This window comes from Chlorocebus sabaeus, chromosome 21 (genome assembly GCF_047675955.1).
Source record: "Chlorocebus sabaeus isolate Y175 chromosome 21, mChlSab1.0.hap1, whole genome shotgun sequence".
Taxonomy (NCBI): domain Eukaryota; kingdom Metazoa; phylum Chordata; class Mammalia; order Primates; family Cercopithecidae; genus Chlorocebus; species Chlorocebus sabaeus.
Window position 1 is genome coordinate 95,016,978 of NC_132924.1, and position 22,469 is coordinate 95,039,446.

The 22,469-nt window shown below is 36.9% G+C and overlaps 1 protein-coding gene across 4 annotated transcripts in view; it reads left to right on the top strand.

Annotated features, from left to right (window-relative positions):
* PTPRZ1 (protein tyrosine phosphatase receptor type Z1) overlaps window positions 1-22,469 on the top strand; it is a 191,542-nt gene that overhangs the window by 87,104 nt on the left and 81,969 nt on the right. For all 4 annotated transcript variants that reach the window (XM_007982731.3, XM_007982732.3, XM_007982733.3 and 1 more), the window contains exons 3-6: window positions 11,025-11,204; window positions 14,149-14,300; window positions 17,831-17,926; window positions 18,450-18,516. In XM_007982731.3, the coding sequence (XP_007980922.3) occupies window positions 11,025-11,204; window positions 14,149-14,300; window positions 17,831-17,926; window positions 18,450-18,516 (495 nt within the window). The remainder of the gene's footprint in view (window positions 1-11,024; window positions 11,205-14,148; window positions 14,301-17,830; window positions 17,927-18,449; window positions 18,517-22,469) is intronic.

Below are 22,469 nucleotides of genomic sequence, written 5' to 3' on the forward strand. Positions count from 1 at the left end.
GCTGAGCATAGGATGCAGCGTTGCATGAGCTTTGGTCTGTCCGGGGGTTGTTCTCGCCACTGCTTCTTCCAATACACACTTTTAAAAGGTGCCTCTACAGGTTCATGGTCTCCCACATCAGGAGAGCCCTCAGTGCTTTCCCTCAGCCTAAATGTCCACGATTTTATTCTTCACTATTTCCTCAAGCCTGTTCTCACACCTGCTCCTCCCTTGCAGTGAATGATACTGATTCCAGTTTTTCTGAGAAAATAGGGAAAGGGATTGAAAAGATTTGTACTGTCTGCCTGCCCATTTACATATATTATCTGATTTAATTTGCACAGTCTGAGATGTGGAGATTATTCTTTCTTTTACAGGTAAGGTAATTGAGGCTCAGGTAAGTGGTGGTGCAGAGACTGAGCTCATGTAGTTCAACTACCAAACTTCTCCTCCCATGTGATGGGATGTAGTTATAAAACAGAAATACAGGGCATGAACATCAGATTTCTCACTCCCCTATTCTAAATATAGCTAAATCCATTTGAATCCATATTCCATGCCTCTCTTGTGCTTCTTTCCTCCCTTAGGCTAATAATACTCTATTCATGCTTTGTATTTTCTCTTTTGGGATATTTGATCATCAACTTTCCATAACTTCAAAGTCTTTTAATAATTCTTTCTTCTCAATATATACACATACTTACGTTTTCCTCTGTCTTAAAAAAAAATCCATTTCTCATCCTTGCATCTGTCTCTGTGTGCCACCTTATCATTCTTCTTTCGTTCACAGCAAACTTTTTTTAAAAAGTACTTTAATTCTACCGGTTCCCTCTAATTCACTCTGTAGTCTGAATTGCAAGTCCATCATGTCACTGAAATTGATTTATTCTGTGAATGTAGGGTTTGGAGTTGGGAAATAACCAAATTAAAACTCACTCTTCACTCATGACGCTTGGGCGGTCTCTCTGTTGTGTATGACACCCACTTTGGGATACTCATTGTTGAAACCATGTTTCTATGACTTTCATGATACTGTTTTCTCCTAGGTTTGCAATTCCTTTTCAGGCCACTCATTCTTAAGTCCATTTGGTGCCCCTGCTCCCCTTTATGCTGCCTAAATGTTAATGCTCTCCACCGTCTTATCATTGAACCTCTTCTTGCTTGTCAACTTTGATTGAAGTATTTCACCCACATCTGTGGTTATAAATGCATGCTATCTGTATGCTAATATTCCCCAGACCAGTGCCTCCCAGATCCATATTTTTTGTTGTTTAATGAACTACCATTGAAATTTCCAAGTCTGTAGGTTCAAAACAAAATTCAAAGTCTTTCTATTCATATTCTCTACCAACATGACTGGTACCATGATACACTCAGATATGTCCCCGTCGGGGTTTTAGACGTCATCCTTTGCCCTTCTCCCTTCCTCACTCCCAAATAAGAATCCTGTCAAACATTCCTAACCTTCAAAATGACATCTTTTGTTGTTGTTGTTGTTTTTGACACAGTCTCACTCTGTTAGCCCAGGCTGGAGTGCAGTGGCACAATCTCAGCTCACTGCAACCTCCGCCTCCCAGGTTCAAGCAATTCTCCTGTTTCAGCCTCCCAAGTAGTTGGGATTACAGGCACGCACCACCAGACCCGACTAATTTTTGTATCTTTAGTAGATACAGGGTTTCGCTATGTTGACCAGGTTGGTCTTGAACTCCAGACCTCAGGTGATCCACTGGTCTCAGCCTCCCAAAGTGCTGGGATTACAGGTGTGAGCCATCTTGCCCAGCTGACATCTTATTTATTGTCCTCAATTCTATTGTATTTATTTGTACTTCCATAATTTCTTGCTTTAACTAAAATTTTCTTTATTTCTCTGTAAGATTTGTTTCATTTTCTGATTAAAGCAATAAGTTAGTTATGAACCATTATGAATATTATATTTATTCTGTTTATGGATTTAATTTATGCCCACCACAGATTATAAGGTCTTGATTACTTATCCTCAATGTAATGGTATTTTACTACATCAGTGTCCTTTGATCTTTTTTTCATCTTGTGCTTTTTATTTTCTTCCCCTGTGGTCTCCAAAAAAACATTTCAGTTTATTGCACCATAGAGCACTAGTTTTTGTTGTTATGTTTTGTTGGGTTTTTGTTTGTTTTAGATGTTTTTTTCAACTTGCAAAGGTCCTAAAATTTTAAACAGGAACTTTGCAAAAAGTTTCTGGTCTATTTTTCTGCCTATTTGTGTTGGACTTTAGTTAATGATTTTCTTAAATAACATAATGCTAAAAGGAATTTGTGCTAGAATTTTCCTAAATAAATTGATAACTACCTTCTCTGACATGTAACCCCCTGCCAATTGCATATATCAGCCAGACTTGCAAAGATTTTTTGCTGTCCTGATGTGATTGTGCCATTAGTACATAAAACAAAGGAAAATGTAGTTTGATGAAACAGATTATCATTCTGAAATTGTTTGCATTTGATCTGCCTTTATTTCAGCTTTAATAGCAGCTATAACCAGCATTCGGCAACTGCTTTGCTGTTTCTAGCTGCAGAAACCTTTGGCCAAAAACACAAAGAGGCACACTAATTTGTGCATGGAAACACATCCTCATTCTTATTTTCAACATGAGAAGTTGTCACAGACATCCCTCTTCCTTTGCTTTGAGTCGGTTTATGTGATGACATTTATCATTAAGACATATAACCTCTTAGTGATTGTTATTGACTTTTGGTTTTGGTTTCATATATTTGAGGAAGCCTCTTTTTTCAAGCAGCTAACTCTTGCATCTAAAAAGTGTCTTCTTAAGTATATCATCTTTCCATTTTGCTGGAATTCTAAATTTTGTGCTACTTATCATTGAAAAAATACTGAATTACTTCATTTTTGTATTTTATTAAACTAAAATTTGAATCCAAGTCACTCACCACTGATAGCTTTATACTATTTAAATGACTTTTTAATTTTGGTGTTTGGTATGTTTGTTACCATGTAGAAAGCAAGCCCAAGGTAATTTATAAAGCTGTGACTTACAGTGTATGGAGCACTAAGTAGAGTTTATTCAGGACAACTAGTGCTAGACGCTATGAAGATTACTGTAGTCTTCACTTCAATATTACACTTATTTTGCCTTTTCATAATATTTTTATATGTCAATATGTAGAGACACAAACTTTTTTTTGAGATGGTGTCTTGCTGTGTTACCCAGGCTGGGGTACAGTGGTGCGATCTTGGCTCACTGCAACCTCCGCCTCCCAGGTTCCAGTGATTCTCCTGCCTCAGCCTCCTGATTAGCTGTGATTATGGGCGTGCACCAACACACCTGGCTAATTTTTTTGTAATTTTAGTACAGATGGAGTTTCACTATGTTGACCAGGCTGGTCTCGAACTCCTAATCTCAGGTGATCTGCCCATCTTGGCCTCCCAAAGTGCTGGGATTACAGGTGTGAGCCAGTCACGCCCGGCTGAGACACATTTTCTTACTTCAAAACCTGACGACACAAGAAATTCATTAAGAATAAAAGTAATATATATTTTTTCTTAACAATATCTTGATCTTTAAAGAATCAGTTTTATGTATACTGTTATTAAAATCTTATTAAATAATAGCAATTTATAGGAACCTTTAAAAGAAATCAATATTGAGATTTTTATTACATATCTATTAATTTTCAGTGGATCTCTGCTGAATACCTTATAAAAAATTATAATTATTTTTTCATTAATCTGATATTTGAAAGTAAGACTCAACAAGAACAATGCAAAAATGAGAGAAAATAAGAGGGAAAAATTAATTTTTTTCTTTGACTTTTATTTCATCTGCATAATTTACTCAGTTTTTCCTTCAAATATTCAAAAACCTGCATTGGTATTTTTTTTTCTGACACATTTCCCCTGTTAGACTTTAGTTTTTCTTAGTTCATATTCTTGTGTTAATGGCTGGTGGAGTAATGTTTCCTCACACAGAATGTTTTTTAAGGTGTGCTTCTATCTAGAACACTCGTTGGTCAAATATCTATAGCACATGAACATTGAAGGGTGCTAACTACAGTTATCTCACTGAAGCATCTTTTTTTTCATTTAGCAAATGTTGATTTCATTAAGTGCCAGGCTCTAAGAAAGGTACTGAAACATTTTCTTCCATTAAAGAAACATAAATAAGAGACAGACATATTGTAGTTTAAATAAGTACATTGATGCTGTGAAAATCAAATTAAGACAAATAGGAGATGTCTATGAAAATAGTCATCACGCAGCCTCTCCCTTCCGGCCTATCCTGCATTCCTACCTGCTTAATTTCTGTGATGAGACGTCTATGAGCTCCTTCCTCTTCCAAAGCCTCCCTGCCTCTCACTGGTCTCCCCAGGCACAGTGATCATAGTCTGCCTTTCCATCTCCCTCTGTAGAATACCCCTGCATTCACTCTGCTCATTTGACTAAGCTGGCCTGCTCACTGCTCTCAGCATTGCCTGAACTTTTCTGCCATCATGAGTTTCCTCAGGCTTGTCAGCAAGATACGTTCTTGGTTTCTCCTCTGTCCTGTCATAATTCTGTCCATCCTTCAAGGCCTCCATTAGTGTGCTTTTGTTATCCATGTTTATTTTCCTTCATTGCATCTACTCCTTTTAAGCATTTGTCTATTTATTTAACAGACCCCCACCCTTCTGGAATGTAATAATAAACACACAGGCAAGGTAACAAACTTGAACTCATGCGTATCCCCTGCGGAGCCTAGAATTGCTTTCCATTCCGCTTGGAATAGAGGATGCATACGTGTGCAAATATTGAATACATTCATCTGATGCACAAAGACTATTTCACAAGCATTTAATTTCTTTCTAGCATATGCCAGACTCAGAGTTTGGCAATGGTGTATAGATGAAATCGGCAAGTTAACAGACAAAATACAGTATGTTAAGTGCTTCAATGGAGGTAAGCATGGGAAATTTATAGGAGTGTTCCTAATTCAGGTAAGTCAATGAGTGGATGAAAGCATGGATAAATACCTCAATGAATAACTTAGGTTAATTCTCTGGAGCTCCTGTTTAGTATTCTGCTGTCCTCCTTATGGGTTAATCAGCCTGATAATCTGCTGCAACTACAGTCAATGTCCTAAACTCTTTCTTCACAATAGTTCCTAATAACACTCAGGTGGATACATAGTGAATTCTGTATACCTGCTTTCTCAGATGCATCATCCTGGCCTTTAACCAGTATATGAATGGATGTCTCCAGATGCCACATTAAACATATTAATTTGGGAATTCAAAAAAAATAATATTTAAGGCCAGGCGCAGTGGTTCACACCTGTAATCTCAGCATTTGGGAGGCTGAGATGGGAGGATCACAAGGTCCTCCTTGTGGTCTTGAGTTCAAGACCAACCTGGCCAACATGGTAAAACCCCGTTTCTACTAAAAATACAAAAAGTTAGCTGGGTATGGTGGCATGTGCCTGTAATCCCAGCTACTCGGGAGGCTGAGACAGGAGAATCACTTGAACCCAGGAGGCAGAGGTTGCAGTGAGCAGAGATTGCACCACTGCACTGCAGCCTGGGCAACAGAGAGAGGCTCTGTCTCAAAATAATAATAATAATGATAATAATAATAATAAGTTTTAGAATAAGATTGGTCTAATATTTCATTATTAAAGACAGATAAAATGTATTTAATGATTCTTTTGTCTTTGTTTTATTCCTGTGCACAATTTTTTTTTGAGACAGAGTCTCGCTGTGTCACCCAGGCTGGAGTGCAATGGCACGATCTTCGCTCACTGCAACCTCCACCTCTCAGGTTCAAGCAATGCTTCTGACTCAGCCTCCTGAGTGGCTGGGACTACAGGCACGCACCGCCATACTCAGTTAATTTTTGTATTTTTTAGTAGAGATGGGGTTTCACCATATTGGCCAGGCTGGTCTCGAACTCCTGACCTCGTGATCCACCCAACTTGTCCTCCCAAAGAGCTGGGATTACAGGTGTGAGTCACTGCGCCCGGCCCCTGTGCATACTTTTAACACTTCATTAGTTGATTTCCTTTGGTTTTCTACTCATGGTGATTTGAAACAGTCTCCCTTTTAGAGTGCTTTGCATGAAGAATTTCAAGTTCTTATTTTTTTCAACTTCTGTTTATTTATCTGTTTGTTGATTTTTCCACTAAAAAAAAGCATTTTTTAAATTTGGCCTCTTTATTTTGCTTTTTAATCATGAAAATTAAGAAAGGATCTTGAGCCTGCAGTGTACAAAGTACTATTGTTGACAGCTGAAGTGATACCTCAGTTCGTTCTTCTTGGTTTAAAATAGTTTAAACAAGAGCTACACAGCAAAGGAGGTGTAGCATAGAGTAATTTATTACAATGGATAAAGATATTTTGAAAGTTAGGTGCAGAATAGACAGTATACCCTGAGAGAGAAAGAATTCAGGACAGGCTGTTCGTAAGGGTGAGACAGCAAAAACTGGCACTAGGGAGACACCCTTTTGGGGAGTTTTAGGTGGGGACACAGCCAAACCATATCATACACCCATGCCAGTCTTTTTTTCCTCAGTGCTGGGATGTTGAAATAATGAATAAGGCATAAGACTTCCTTTTTGGGAGTTTTAAAAGATGATTCATAAAGAGGTGGGAAGAGTTGTTACTAGTAAGCATGTTCTGGGTGGTCTTCTGGGTGCACACGTGCAGTAACTGTATATGCTTGTTGTATGTCTCATTAGCATCTTAAAGCTCCACCCAGGGGTGTGGTTTTTACTTTTATAATGAGTGTAGGATCAGTTTGGGGACAGGTAAAATCTAAATGTGCCTGCTCTCTGGAAGGGAAAGGCCCTACTGAAAAAAGCTTTGTTTGAATGAGCTCAATTACAATGCAAATGCTGAGGTTTACTCTGCTGACTGTATGATCACCATGGTTGCCTCATCCCAAGAACATGGTCACTTTCTTGACTGCCTGTCCTGCCTCATTATGATCTAGTAGGTGATTTAAATTTGGTCTACACTCAATGTAATCATTCCATGCACTTTAAACATAATCTAGTTACCTAGTGTCATTGTGCTATATGTTATCCTAACCTCGTATAGTTCAGACTTCAGGTCTCTCTGATACCCAGCCACAGAAGTTTAGTAGGGACTACTCAACTAAATTATCATGTAACAATCAAATAAGACGTACGGTTGAGTAAAGAAATGCTTCTTTTATTGATCAAATTTTTTGGTTCTTTTTTCATTTTCATGCCATGATATGTTTGATCCTTATGAGTTCAAACTCATAAAACAAAAGGCTACCACTTCTTGTTGGTTTGATTCAGTTATTCAACAAATGTTTAATGAACACTGTATAAGTTTGTTCTCAGGCTGCTATAAGGACATACCTGAGACTGGGTAATTTATAATGGAAAGAGGTTTAATTGACTCACAATTCCACAGGGCTGTAGAGGCCTCGGGAAACTTACAGTCATGGCAAAAAGGGAGGAAAACACGTCTTTCTTCACAAGACAGCAGGAGAGAGAAGAATGAGAGTCAAGCGAAGGGGGAAGCCCCTTATAAAACCATAAGATCTCATGAGAACTAACTCACTGTCATTAGAACAGGATGGGGGAAACTGCTCCAATGATTCAATTATCTTCACGTGGTCCCTCCCATATCATGTGGGGATTAGGGGGACTACAATTCAAGATGAGATTTGGGTGGGGACACAACCAAACCATATCAAACACCAACTATGTGCTAGTCTTTTCTTTCTGAGGTACTGGGATGTAGAAACAATGAATAAGCATAATTAATATGTTAAAAGAAGAAAAATGGAGTAGGGAGAGGGCACGGAGAGTTACCAAGGGAGGAACTATACTATTTAACAGGGTAGTTCAGAGAAGGTCTCTCCAGTAGATGCTTTTGAGGAGAGATGTGATTGAAGTTAGAAAGCAAGTCATTTAAGCCTTACAGACATCTGTGGGGAATATTCCAGGAACAGGTGACAGCCAGTGTCAACCTTTTGCATGCTCAAGGGACACAATGGAAGCCACTGTGGCTGAAGCAGAGTGATCAAAGCAGAATGATAGAGAACCGGAGCAGAGAGGACATGAGTGGGGACATCATATAGGATGTGTTGGCCATCACAAGGAGTTCATGTTTTATTTTGAGTAAGTTGAAATGGCATTGGAGTGAAGGAGTAATGTGATCTGACATATATTTTTAAAGCGTACTTTAGTTACTGAGTTGAATTGGTTTTCTTCTGCTGCATAACAAATTACTACAAATTTACCACCTTATAACACTGCGTATGTATTATCACACAGTTTCTGTGGGTCAGGAGCTGAGGAGGAAGGGCTGCTTAGCTGGCTTTTCTGCTGAGGGTCTCAGAAATCTGAAATTAAGGTGTCTCATTTGAATCCTGGGGTCCTCTTCCAAGTTCGCTTAGGTTGTTGGCAGAATTCACTTCCTGGAGGTTGTAGGACTAAAGTCCTTGGTTTTTGTTGTTGTTGTTGTTTGTTTGTTTTTGTCACTGGTTGGGTGTTTTTTGTTTTTGTGATTATAAGCCTGGTTATGCTCTCAGCTCCCAGAGGCAGGTCTCAGTTCTTAGCCACGTGCCCCCTCACAACCTGGTAGTTTCTCCAAAACTAGCAAGGAAATTTCCCACGTTTTGAATCTTTCTCCAATTTACCGAAATGGAGCTTTCTATAACATGATGTCATCAATCACAGCAGTGATCCACTACCGTCTTTGCCATCAAATTTAACCTAATCAAGGAAGTGACCTCTCTCTCTTCGTATTCGTAAGTACTGCTCATGCCCAATTGGAGGGAATTGTACAGGATGATTACACCATAGGGTGGAAATTTTGGGAGCCAAGTCATAATTCCACTTACTAAATAAGTGGTACTGTTACAGAATTGTGGAAGGAGCAAGAGAAGATTCTGAAAACCAGATAGAAGGCACTACTGGAGTCTAAGCCAGTGTTTCCCCAAGTTTAATGTGTATATCAATATCCTAGGCATTTTGTTAAAATGTAGATTGAGACTTCATAAGGCTATAGTAGTGGCCTGAATCTCACAACAATCTCCTAGGTGATGGTGATATTGCTTGCAGGGTAGCAAGGTACAGGCAAATGATGACAGTGACTTGGGTTAGGGTGGTAACAGTAGAGATAATAAGTGGTCTGATTAGGGAAATATTTTGAAGGCAGACCCTAAAGGGCTTGCTGAAGGAGAAACAAAGGCATCAGGATAACTTCTCACTTCAGGGGATGTCGGAGACTGTGGGGAAGGAGCTTATTTCAGAGCAGAAAAGAGTTCCTTCTGTTTGTGATATGTTAAGTATAAGATGCCTTTTAGGTTCCCAGTAGAGAGAATCACAAAATGTGATGGAAAATAGCAGGTTTATACATCAGTGTTATTGAAGATTTAAAATTTTACGTTCCTGTGCACCACAACTATGTAACTCTTTCTAAGTGTGCTTAGAATTTATTATATTGTATTAAAAATGTGAGCAATGAAAAGGACGTAATTGATTTGTGCTGCAGATTCTCTTTCATTCTCTTGCATTGACATTAGTAAAATAAGCAGGGTTTTCTTGTCCCTATGCCAGAGTTCCCTACAGTGAAATAAACGTCATTACTCAAATCATTAAAACTATTCCTAGAATCCAAAATACACATCACTGTGCATATTTAAAACACAATGTATTCAAACGCTCTCTAGGTATAGATCTAGACTTTAAGATGATTTTCAGTACCTATCGATTCTGGTAGATGCCTCACTCTGAGATGTATTACCAGATTTTCTGTGACTCTATAGACGGCTTCATGGTATGACTAATTATTATTTATTTTCTGGGCAAAATTATGCAATGTTATTTTCATCACATTGTGAGAGGTAGCCATTAGATAGAGCTTGCATAAAAGTCAGTTCTCACTGACTCACTTACCACAAAAGAAGACAGTGTAGACTAGGATTGTATCAAAGATAAACTTACTTGTAATTCCCTAAACCTTGATCATGTAAAATCTTGGCCTTACCCGTTCTCATTTTCAGAAAGAAAAACATTCAGAAGAATATAAGTTGAAAACTACACTGCCACTCGTTTCTTCCTTGCGATGGCCATGGACATGCTAGCGTTTAACCAGAGACTTGGATTCTCAACATTTCCAATATTTTAAAAGAACTTTAAGTAGAACATACCTGTGCTTAGCACTGCTTGGGTGCTAAGTTAACATGCAGTGAAATAAGATTATGGCAAGTGTTTCATGGTTTCAGGTAGGGGTGAAATAAATGCAACAAAGGGCAGTTTGGGTTTAGAGGGCGCTTCATACTGTGGAACGTGTGAAAATTCAGTTTATTGTAAGCAAAAACCTTTATAGAAATCCCTGTTTTCCTTTTCTTATTGTTAAACAATAAAATGTGCTAGGTTTATGACCAGAGAAAAATGGGAAGGAGATATTTCAATGATAGCCTGATGATTATGTTTTTATAAATAAGATCGTAAACAGATGGAAATTAAACCAAATCATTCAAAGACAGAGGGTGACAGTAGATCTGAAGGTAGCTACTTTTATGGAGAGTGTTGAGGAAGTCAGAACTTTACTCCTATATCTGGACTCCTTTCAGTCTGGAACCCTGGGCTAGGACTAACAACCTTATAGGACAATTCAGCTTTCTGTTGATTCGAAAGAATTGTGATGACTGGACAAAGCCATTGTTGAACCCTGAACTTGTCACATTATGAGAGGTGGCCGCTAGATCAAGCCAGCATAAAAGTTAGTTCTTATTGACTCTCTTATCACAAAAAGAAGATATTGTAGACTAAAGTTGTACCAAACTCTGGTGGTTGTTCTATAAACTTGTTTATTTTATAGTGGCATGGTTGTTCTATAGACCTTTTACAGTGTTTCATGTTGAAATCCAGACTCTAAATCTAGGCATAATTATTTTATGCATTAGTTCAAAGATGTCAAACATTTTCTACTATTGTATCTATTTTTATATAATGTATTAACTATAATATAAAGTTTAACTTTTGCATGGTAATTTAAGAAACTAAGTTTCTTACTCTTTCTTTTCCCTAGGTGCACTGAATCAAAAAAATTGGGGAAAGAAATATCCAACATGTAATAGTCCAAAACAATCTCCTATCAATATTGATGAAGATCTTACACAAGTAAATGTGAATCTTAAGAAACTTAAATTTCAGGGTTGGGATAAAACATCGTTGGAAAACACATTCATTCATAACACTGGGAAAACAGGTAAAATATTTGCATTCTCTTTGCCTTTAATATATTTTTCAGACCTGGAGTATGTTTAGACTAGTTTCGTCTCATTTTCCTTTGAATAATGTACTATGAACTAGATAGAAGTTATATGTAGAAGAAACCAAATGGAGCAGAGAAAATGGGAAATTTAGACGGTATTTTGACAATTCGTACAAAAAAATAAAATGACCAATGTCATCATGTCATGTTTTCCTACAATGTAACAATAATGATGCTGTCTCTAGAAGATATGATAATGTGATTTATAACTAATATAATTTAGTCAGTTACTTAGTCAATCAGGATTTCTTTTTCTTGAGCATTATAGTTTGATATTTTCTGCCTAGCCTCATGTTGTAGTCAGTATTTGGATATGAAAAAAGCAATTGATTGTAATTGAAATTTAAGAAAATAAATTCCTAGCTCTTCTATATAGAAGGTTTAAAGTTGTATCCCATCCTTAGGAAACCCTTTCTAAGTGCCTTTTCATTGAGACTATCTTTTTTTAAAAAAAGCAAAATATTAATACATTAAAATTTAAATACAAATTCTAATAAGCTATACATATATAAATAATTTCCAAAAAGTGACACCTTCTCTTTTTTGGTATTCTAGTTTTTTAAAAAATTATGTTTTGGGAAATTATGTAAAGGCATGTACACATAAGACAAAGATTAGAAAAATATTCAAAATTATAATAGTAGCTGTATGAGGGTAAGCTTTATCATTAGTGAATTTTTAAAATATTTTCTATATTTAGGTAATGTAATTATTTGAATGTAATATTTTAATTTCAAAACTCAAGAGAGTAGTAGCCAGGCACTGTGGCTCATGACTGTGATCACAGTACTTTGGGAGGCCGAAGCAGGCAGATCACTTGAGGTCAAGAGTTCCAGACTAGCCTGGCCAATATGGCGAAAACCCATCTCTACTAAAAATACAAAAATTAGCTGGGTATGGCGGCACACTCCTGTAATTCCAGATACTCAGGAGGCTGGACAAAAGAATCACTTGAACTCAAGAGGTTGAGGCCGCAGTGAGCCAAGATCATGCTATTGCGCTTCAGCCTGGGCAACAGAGTGACCCATCCTATCCAAAAAAATCAAAGCAAAACAAATGAAAAAACGAACTTATGCCAGGTGCATGAGCTCACACCTGTAATCCCAGCATTTTGGGAGGGCGAGGCAGATGGATCACCTGAGGTCAGGAATTCAAGACCGGCTTGGTCAACATGGCAAAACCACATCTCTACTAAAAATAAAAAAATTAGCTGGGCATGGTGGTACATGCCTGTAATCCCAGCTACTCGGGAGGCTGAAGCAGGAGAATTGCTTGAACCCAGGAGTCAGAGGTTGAGTGAGCTGAGATTGCACCACTGCACTCCAGCCTGGGCAACAGGAGCGAAACTCTGTCTCCAAAAAAAAAAAAAAAATCGTGAAAGTAGAGATTTTTCTGCATCAGTGCCTGATATGTAATAAACACTAAGTATTTCTTGAATGAATAATTTTTAAAATTATTATGTTACACGTAATAATTACCTAAAAGTATATTGTCCCAAATCTTGACATTTTTATTTTCAGTTTTGAAGGGTGTTACAAAGTAGTAGGGCATGGAACCTTTGCTTTATTATATATTGTAAGCAAAAATCTTTGTAGAAATCCCTGTTTTGCTTTTCTTATTGTTAAACAATAAAATGTGCTAGGCTTTATGACCAGAGAAAAATGGGAAGGATAGCCTGATGGTTATGTTTTTATAAATAAGATCCCAAACAGATAGAAATTAAACCAAATCATTCAATGACAGAGGGTGACAGTAGGTCTGAAGGCAGCTATTTTTATGGAGAGTGTTGAGGGTTTTATTTTTCTTAGGGGAGAGTGGTTATTAGATCGTTTAGCTAATAGAGCTACATTACTTGGGTTCACCACTGGCTCTTGAAATGACAGTGGGGAACCTTTGAGCAACCTGCTTAGCCTTTCTGTGGCTCAATTTCCTTATCTGTAAAATAAGGATTATATAGTATCTACTTTCCAAGGTTGTGCGAAGATCAAGTGAATAATACATATAAAGTAATTAGTATAGTCCATGGTACATCATAAGTGATATGTAAATGTTGGCTGTTATTGTTATTGTGCTGATTATTATTATTAGTGAGAGTTTGTATCCCTAGCTTGCTGACCAATATGTTGTATTCAGTCCCTGATGCCAACAGTGATTTCTCCCTAATGGAACAGAGACTATTTAAACTTTATTGAGAGACATCAAAATCTTTCACTGGGCTCTCAAGAGAACTCTCCAGAAGACTGTTAAAATATAGTCAGATAATATCTGCTGTGGAACTCATACAGGGGAGTTTAAGCTTTTGCCACTCAGGGTTCAAACGTGAGATGGCCAAAACTCCTCCATAAGAATGAGTTTCCTGCCTTTCCTGCTATAGCCAGGGACCCAGGTTCTGGAGCTTGCTGATGAAGCCTGGGTGATAAATGGGGGGATAAGCAGCAGCCTGATAAGGAGTAGAAATGGGCTGAAAATAGGAAGGTGGCAACACTCCAAGGAGAAGACTTTTTTTTTTTTCTTTTAACCCTTCTGTTCCTTCCCACTTTGCTCTGTCTTCTTATTACCATCTGACATCTTAGGGAAGCAGAGCATTCAAGGAACAGCTATCTTAGGACACCAAACAGAGCAGGTGGACTGACTGTCTTCTGCCCTTGAAGTCATACACTAGTCAGTATCTTCATCTTAGTTTACATTTGTGGCAATAAGATATATTAAGTATATTGTGCAGACCTACAAAGTTTGGCTTCCAAATTGGCAACTTCATATTTTGTAAATTTATCAAATAAATGATTTTTCTTAATGTACCTTAAGTAGATGGAAATTTAGTTGAAATTTAAAATTTTGATTTTCAGAAGCTTAGGTGCAGTTGTATTTCTTTTTTCAGTGGAAATTAATCTCACTAATGACTACCGTGTCAGCGGAGGAGTTTCAGAAATGGTGTTTAAAGCAAGCAAGATAACTTTTCACTGGGGAAAATGCAATATGTCATCTGATGGATCAGAGCATAGTTTAGAAGGACAAAAATTTCCACTTGAGGTAAGTCAGGAGATCCGCTCTTTACTATTTTATTTTCTAAATAATAGATGTTTTTATTTAGCATATAATTTGATTAATTTTAAAATCCAATATTATAATTTATAAAGTGATATTTTTATTATTTGATTAATATACTAGACTAAGCTAAATGAATATAAGCCTTATCTTTGATTTACCACTTTGTGGTAACAACCCAAAGTGCCACAAAATAGGTAATCAATAAATGCTGACAAATTAATGAATGAAGGAAGGAAAAGGGAGAAAATTTCATTAACATACTGGAGAATCCTTTGATTTAAATCTTTTGATTGAAATGAGAAAAATTTTCAGCTTTAAAATTGGCAAAATAAATAATTATTTAAAAATGATTGTGTAGTAAAATGTTCTCTTACATGTCTAGAGAAAGTCTAAATTGGTAGACTTTCTGGGAAGCAGTTTACTTGTTTTTATTAAGAATTTTAAATGATTTACACTCAATACCCAATCTTTAAGTTTAAAGCCATTTAGTCTAAAAATTAAAAAATTACAAAAATTTATTTATAATATAATATTGAAACAAAAGGTAATGATTATTTAAATACATTATGATGGATATTATAGATTTCACAAAAATCATGTTTTTGAATGATATATTTACACAAAAAAGTTCATCATAAGGTATTAATGGTTTTAAAAAGAAACATGTTAAACGGTATAACCACTATTATTTTTGCAATTTTTTAATACATGAAAATTAATTAAATATTGACTGAGAGTGTAGTCTGAGTCAAATGGACTAGGTTTGAATCTTGGCTCCACCATTTGCTTATTGGTTACACCACATAACAATGTATAAATTATTTAACTTACCAATGCTTCCATTTTTCTTCTGTGAAATTGATGTAGTAGCTGCACCTGCCTTATAACATTATTGTGGAAATTAAATGAGGGATTGACTTATTACTCATAAAAGTAAATGAGGGGCCCGGCATGGTGGCTCACGCCTATAATCCCAGCACTTGGGGAGGCCGAGACGGGCAGATCACTTGAGGTCAGGAGTTCCAGACCAGCTTGGTCAACGTGGTGAAACGCCACTTCTACTAAAAATACAAAAATTAGCTGGACGTGGTATCACTCATGTTTAATTTCACCTACTCAGGAGGCTGAGGCATAGGAATCACTTGAACTCAGGAAGCGGAGGTTGCAGTGAGCCAAGATCACACCACTGCACTCCAGACTGGGAGATGGAGTGAGACTCTGTCTCAAAAAAAAAAAAAAGTAATTGATGGACTTCAAGAAAGTAAATGTTAATAATGATTTTCTCTGGGTGATGGCATTATAGGTGCCTCTTATTTTCTCCTTTAAAGTCCCCATATTTTCTAAAATACCTAGTATGAAACTATTCATTTTATAATTCAAAACAGTTTTATTAATAATAAAAATAAGATAAGATGAATTACCTCTTAAAAGACTAAAAAACTTTTTTAAAAAGGTGGATATCTACATTCACATTTACAACTTATAATCTGGATTTTTTTCTTTATTCAATATTTTTAAAGAAAAGCACATTTATCAAATTCGATTTGTCAGAGTAATCAAAGTCAATTCATTAAACAGCATATCACTTCTGAGAGTTTAGCTTACTCACAATATTACCTATTTAGAACAAAGATGAAAATCAAGAAAAATTCTATCAACAAGAGCCCTGAGCAATCAAAATACATGGTACAGAATCCATGCACTAAACCTGATAAAGTTATTTTAATGCAAAAGCCTCTTAAATTGTCTCTCAGAGGTTTTTTTTGTTTTTTGTTTTTTGTTTTTGAGACAGAGTCTCGCCCTGTTGCCCAGGCTGGAGTGCAATGGCGTGATCTCGGCTCTCTGCAACCTCCGCCTCCTGGATTCAAGCTACTCTCCTGCCTCAGCCTCTCGAGTAGCTGGGATTATAGGTGCATGCCACCACACCTAGATAATTTTTTTGTATCTTTAGTAGAGACGGAGTTTCACCATGTTGGCCAGGCTGGTCTTGAATTCCTGACCTCGTGATCCACCCGCCTCAGTCTCCCAAAGGGCTGGGATTACAGGCATCAGCCACCACGCCTAGTCTTGTTTGTTGTTTTAAAACACTCTATGTAATTGTGTAAGCAGGAAACCCAAGGATCATCCCTGGCTTGCTCCTTGTTTCTTATCTCCTATGTCTCACAATCAAGTCTTCTCAATTCACCAGGCATGGTGGCTCAAACCTGTCATCCCAGCACGTTACGAGGCTGAGGCTGGAGGATCACTTAAGCCCAGCAGTTTGAGACTAGTCTGGACATCATAGTGAGACCCCATTTCTACAAAAAAAAAAAAAAAGAGAAAATAGCTGAACACGGTGGCATGCACCTGTCATTCCATACAGAGGCTGGGATGACACTTGAGCCCACGAGGCCAACGCTGCAATGAGCCATGGTCATGCCACTGCATTCCAGTCTGAGTGACAGAGTGAGACCCCCTCTCAAAACAAACAAAAAAACAAACAAAAAAAGCCTTATCAATTCTTCTCCTAAATACCATATGGGAGATCAGAAAAAAGTTTGCTTACTTGGATTATTAAATTAATAATTATTAAGTTTTAAATTGTATTTCTTTCCATTTCCCATGCTTGTCATACTGTCTTGCCTCATAGGCCTTTCCCATGTGGTACTTCTGACTTGAACACATGCCCTTCTCTTCTGCCTTTCACCTGGCTAAAACCTGCTCATTCTTGTAGGGTCAGTTTAGAAATCCTGTCTCTGAAAAGGTTTTGGTGACTCACCCAAAGCAGGAGCCACTGCCATCCTCTGTTGCACAACCTCTATTTCTCCCATCAGAGCACTAACTACGCTCTGCACTCTCAGAGGCTTCCTACTCTTACCTTAATTCTGCTTCTATCCAGCCTGAGACCCCTGATTTCCAAGCCCAGACAGGAGAAGCACCAAATTATATAGAGGCTGTTACAGAGAGATACGTATATGGACGGAAGCAGAAATTAACAAGGCATAGCCTCACATCTGGAGAGAAGAATCAAAATATGAAACTTAAAACTCTTCTGGTATTTTTTAGGTAGAAGCTGAGAGTCCTTGAGAGCTTCAATATTAATAGATCACAATATGGTAATATCAAAGAATGGTAACTCTGGACTCTCAGGAAAGGCATGCATGCTTGAGAAAGAGAGAAACTTATATTTAAAATAATTCAATAAAGCAGTTAAAGTAACATATGATTATTTATTTCATGTAATTGCTTTAATAAATTTTACTGCACAGTCCCCTGGTAATCTCAAAATGGTCATTTTGGTTTTAGATATGTCTAACTTCTATTCCCCTCCTTATCAAAGGCTGGTAAATGATAGTAATGGTAGTTGTATACATGTAATTTATAAAAGATTTTGGAAATACGTAGAATGTAGAATTACACAATTTATAGAACTTTTCAAATAGAACTTATTGAATTACTTGTTTTATTAAGTCTCTTTGCTGATTTTTGTGAAGTCTTTCTGTATCATAAAACTATCATTGTTACGTTTATAGATGCAAATCTACTGCTTTGATGCGGACCGATTTTCAAGTTTTGAGGAAGCAGTTAAAGGAAAAGGGAAGTTAAGAGCTTTATCCATTTTGTTTGAGGTAATAATTATATATACATTTTTCACTAATGTAATTCCTTTTTAAGTCACATTAAATATTGATGTGAAATATCAAGACATAATTTCTAACAAAGAGAGGAGCTCATAAGTAAAATTAAAACTGGTGGTCATTTTCAAAAAAAGATGACCCTTGCCTGATATTTTTAAAAGGAGACTCTTGTGTTTGTTAATTGGGTGAATCTTTTCCAGCTGGGGCAAAGTGTTCTATAAGTACACAAATTTGCTAATTTGTACATACAAAGCATCGTATTAATAATTATGTATTATTATCAGTAAATGTGAATCATAAAATTTTTAAATTTACTTTTCTTAGTGAAATATGTAAGTTGTCTGGTTTTTATTTGCTTTATTTTTTTTCACCTAACTATAAAAAAACCTGTTTCGGGAACTTATGATTTTTTAATGCACATATTTAAAATGGAATTCATTAATCTTCACATTTTTATTGAATAGTTATCCAAATGTTTTATTCTATTTTTAGAATGTGATTTTTTCTTTAACAGGTTGGGACAGAAGAAAATTTGGATTTCAAAGCGATTATTGATGGAGTCGAGAGTGTTAGTCGTTTTGGTAAGCTACTTGGGGAAATATCTTTCTTCAAGATTCTGCTTTGGATGGATATGAATGTTGACAATATGACGAAAATCAATTGTTCCAAAAGGTAGAAAGTAGTACATTTTTAAAGAGGAGCAATCTCTTACTTTCCGCTCTTGATAATCTATACGTTTCTCACCGAATAAATAACAATTTGTCAGAAGAATTTGTTATATCAAAAGCATGAAACATTAATGTAAGTAGGAAATTGAAATTTTTAAAATTTATTCTTGAAAATAATCTAATTATATCATGCATTTAAAGCCTATTTATCTATTATGTCTCTGCATCATACGTCCCTTAAAGACTAATTCCTAATCTGAAACCAGCTAATTTTATAAATATCATATTTTAAAGTAGAAAAGGAATTGTTACTCAAGTTAAAATTTATTCCCTGGTTGTTTCTTTGATAAATCCTTTGCTTTATCAACATGAGGAGATGAGATTTTTGGAAGAAGGTCAACACTTACATAGAAAAAGATGCACTATGCTTTGACATTGTTCTGCCTGCTATCTCATGGATCTTGTAATTTGTCACAACAAATGCTTTTGATTACATGGGCAGTGGACTGTAAGCCTGTTAATATTACTATTTTATTTTTATTAAGCACTCACACACAGAATCTTAATGCTGCCTTGACTTACCAATAAAATGAGGATTATTCCTTTCTGGGAACCTGCAAAATTTGAAATCAGAAACAAAACTCATGAAGATCCTTTTCTTGAAAGCAGAAACCTGGCCTAGGATTGATTTATCGTTATCAATTACAGTGAGGATCTGAATTGACCCAACTTTTCAGAAGTCAGGAATATGTGAACTCCTGTAGTGTAGCTTTTATTTTTTTTGAAGACTCAATCAAATGCAAGATGAAGCTGTTATCTCCCTCCATTGACCCAGATTGCAAAATTCAACACTGAATGTCATAAGTCCAATTTAATTTTCCCCTCCTCGAGTCACAAAGTGGATTCTATCCAGACTGAGATAAAGCAAATTGTTTGAATTCCTATACTTAAAAAAATGTATAATCTATGAATTCTGAATGTTACAGACCTTGCACCAGCCTGTGGGGACAATGAAAGAGATGTTAACACTGGGTTGTTAACCCTGACTTGTGTAACTCTGGGAACTTTGAGGCTTTCTCTTAAGGCCTCTTTACTTTCCCAGGGTACTTTACTTCTGTGGGTGCCTTGGAAGGCACTCATATGAGCTTGAGAATAAACTTGCTTGTGTTCTTTAAAGTTTCCTTTCTAATACCTAGTGTCTGAAAGCCATTCAGGAAGATACTTCGTCAGATACACTATGACTACATATTATCTCTCTCTCTGAGAATATGGATTCCCTAACAGCATTATTCTGCCTATATTCTGGCTCTTAATTTGAAAGCAGAACAGTTCTTGGATTAGCTGAGGACAGATTCTAGTCCTTTACACTCTCTCTGTCTACCTCACTTGTATTAGTCCATTTTCACATTGCTAAAGCAATACTATTTGAGAGTAAGTGATTTGTAAGAGAAAGATTGAATTGACTCACAGTTCTGCATGGGTGGAGAGGCCTCAGGAATCTTATAATCATGGTGGAAAGCAAAGGGTAAGCAAGGAATGTATCACATGGCAGCAGGAGAGAGAGAATGAGAGTACGAGCAAAGGAGAAACTGCGAAACACTTATAAAGCCATCAAATCTCGTGAGAACTCACTCCCTGTCATGAGAACAGCATGGGGGAAACTGCCCCCATGATCCAATCACTTCCCACTTGGTCCCTCCTCAACACATGGGGATTACAATTTCGATTACAATTCAAGATGAGATTTGGGCACGGACACAGAGCTAAACCATATCACCACTATTTGTGCACCAACTTCCTAATTTACCAAAAACTAAAATCCTTCATGCCTATCAACTCATTCATCTGGATACTTAGTATTTCAATATACTCAGCAAGGACAACGATCCAAACCAAATAAGTGAAGTCTTTCTAAAGTCAAACGTTTCCATTTTGAGAGTTCTTGAATTAAATCCAGTCTTATTTCTGACTCTAGAAAATCCCCTACTGCCCAATAAACTGAAGGCTTACCCATATTGGCCTTCAGCCTTTGCTGCTGGCAACCTTGAGGATCAAAGGTGGGACTTATCTTTAGGCACTGACTCTGGAACCATAGTTACACCCCCAAATTTGGCTCTGTGTTCACCATATAATGTAAGTTATTTAAAAAAAAAAAAAAACACCTTTTCAACCATTATTCAGCTTATAAGATCTATCTTATTATGCTGTGGGCTGGTTGCTCATTTCCTGTTTCCTCTCTAAAGGACAAAGCCCAGTTTTCATTCCTCCCCTCAACCCCTCTTTCTTTCTTTCCTTCCCATCTACCATACCTATTCTAGGTTAGGCATTGTTCTATCTATGGAGTGGAGAGAGAGAGAGCATGATGTTGCAGCAATACTGAGATAATGAATTAATATTTTCCAAGCAGAGCCACAAAAGATGTTAGTTGCAATCTTTCGAGTTGCAGGGAAGAGACACATCCCAGGTAACATCATCAGTGATTATCTGATGGGAATTCTCATCAGAATGATTTATAGTGCTTTCTTAATCACAAATTCAGCCCAGACATTTCTATACTGAAAAGTTCTCATAGGCGTTGGTGTGGCCCCATGCTAAATATCATTGTCCTAAGTAATAGGAGTTGGTTTTATGTAGTTACCAGCCTTTCTCTAGTGCTTGGCCCCATTGTGGTTTCTTCATCTTTGTTCCTCCCCATCTTTTTTTCTTCCATTGCTAGCCTTCTCATGGAAGGATCTGATTAGTTGGTTGGTTGATCATCATTGTATGTTCAAGCAAATAATGATTGCATAAATGAATGACTGACCCCAAATAGAGCAGCATTGGCTCTGGTGGGCTTCTCTCTTGTGTTAACAGTGGTGAGGTTACTTGAATGAAGCAGGTGTCTTTTTCTCAAGCCAGCAAAACAAAATGAAAACCACAAACACAAACAAAGGAAAAACACTGTATGAAATTTCGTTAGAAGAAAATGTAACGGAAAAGCACTCTGTAATTTAAGAATCTTGTGATATCAAATTACCATATCTGTAAGACAGACTAGGTGACTGCTATTGAGGTTCAGAGGCAGGAAGAATGGAGTCCTCATTGGGGATAGGGAGAGGAAAATTTTTAAAAACTTTTTCTGATTCTTTTGCTTCTTTTTAACTTTTTTGCCCTTTGATTTCTTTCCCAATAATAGGAAAATTCCTCTATCTCACTCTCCTTACTCAGGTCTCACCTCTGCTTTCCCTTCCTGGCCCCTGGCTCTCCTGGAGTCAATTTATTTCCACCTAATTTAGCCATGAGTCAATTTCTGGCTCCTTACCTAATTACTATTCTCAACACACACACTTCTCATGAAATATTTGTAAGATAAATTTAGTCTTCAGTGGGAAAAGGAACAATTACAGTCCACTTGTCAGTTAAGGAGGTAATTTAACTACAACAATTTTCTAGTATTGAAAACATAAATCTAAAAAACATTCACATGTTAAAAATAAATATTCTTCTTAGTTCCTAAGAACTTGAATCTAATCTGAATTCTGATCATGTTATCTTGACATTGGAGGAGAACGTACTTTTAGAAGTTACTAATGAATCCATTAAATCAAACAAAACTTGAACTTTCTACTGGATTAAAACCACATGTAGGCCATATTGACATGACTATCAATTCAGTTAAGAAAAGGTTTTTGGCCGGGCACGGTGGCTCACACCTGTAATCCCAGCACTTTGGGAGGCCGAAGCCGGGGGACCACGAGGTCAGGAGATCGAGATCATCCTGGCTAACACGGTGAAACCCCGTCTCTACTGAAAATACAAAAATTAGCCAAGCATGGTGGTGGGCACCTGTAGTCCCAGCTACTTGGGAGGCCAAGGCAGGAGAATGG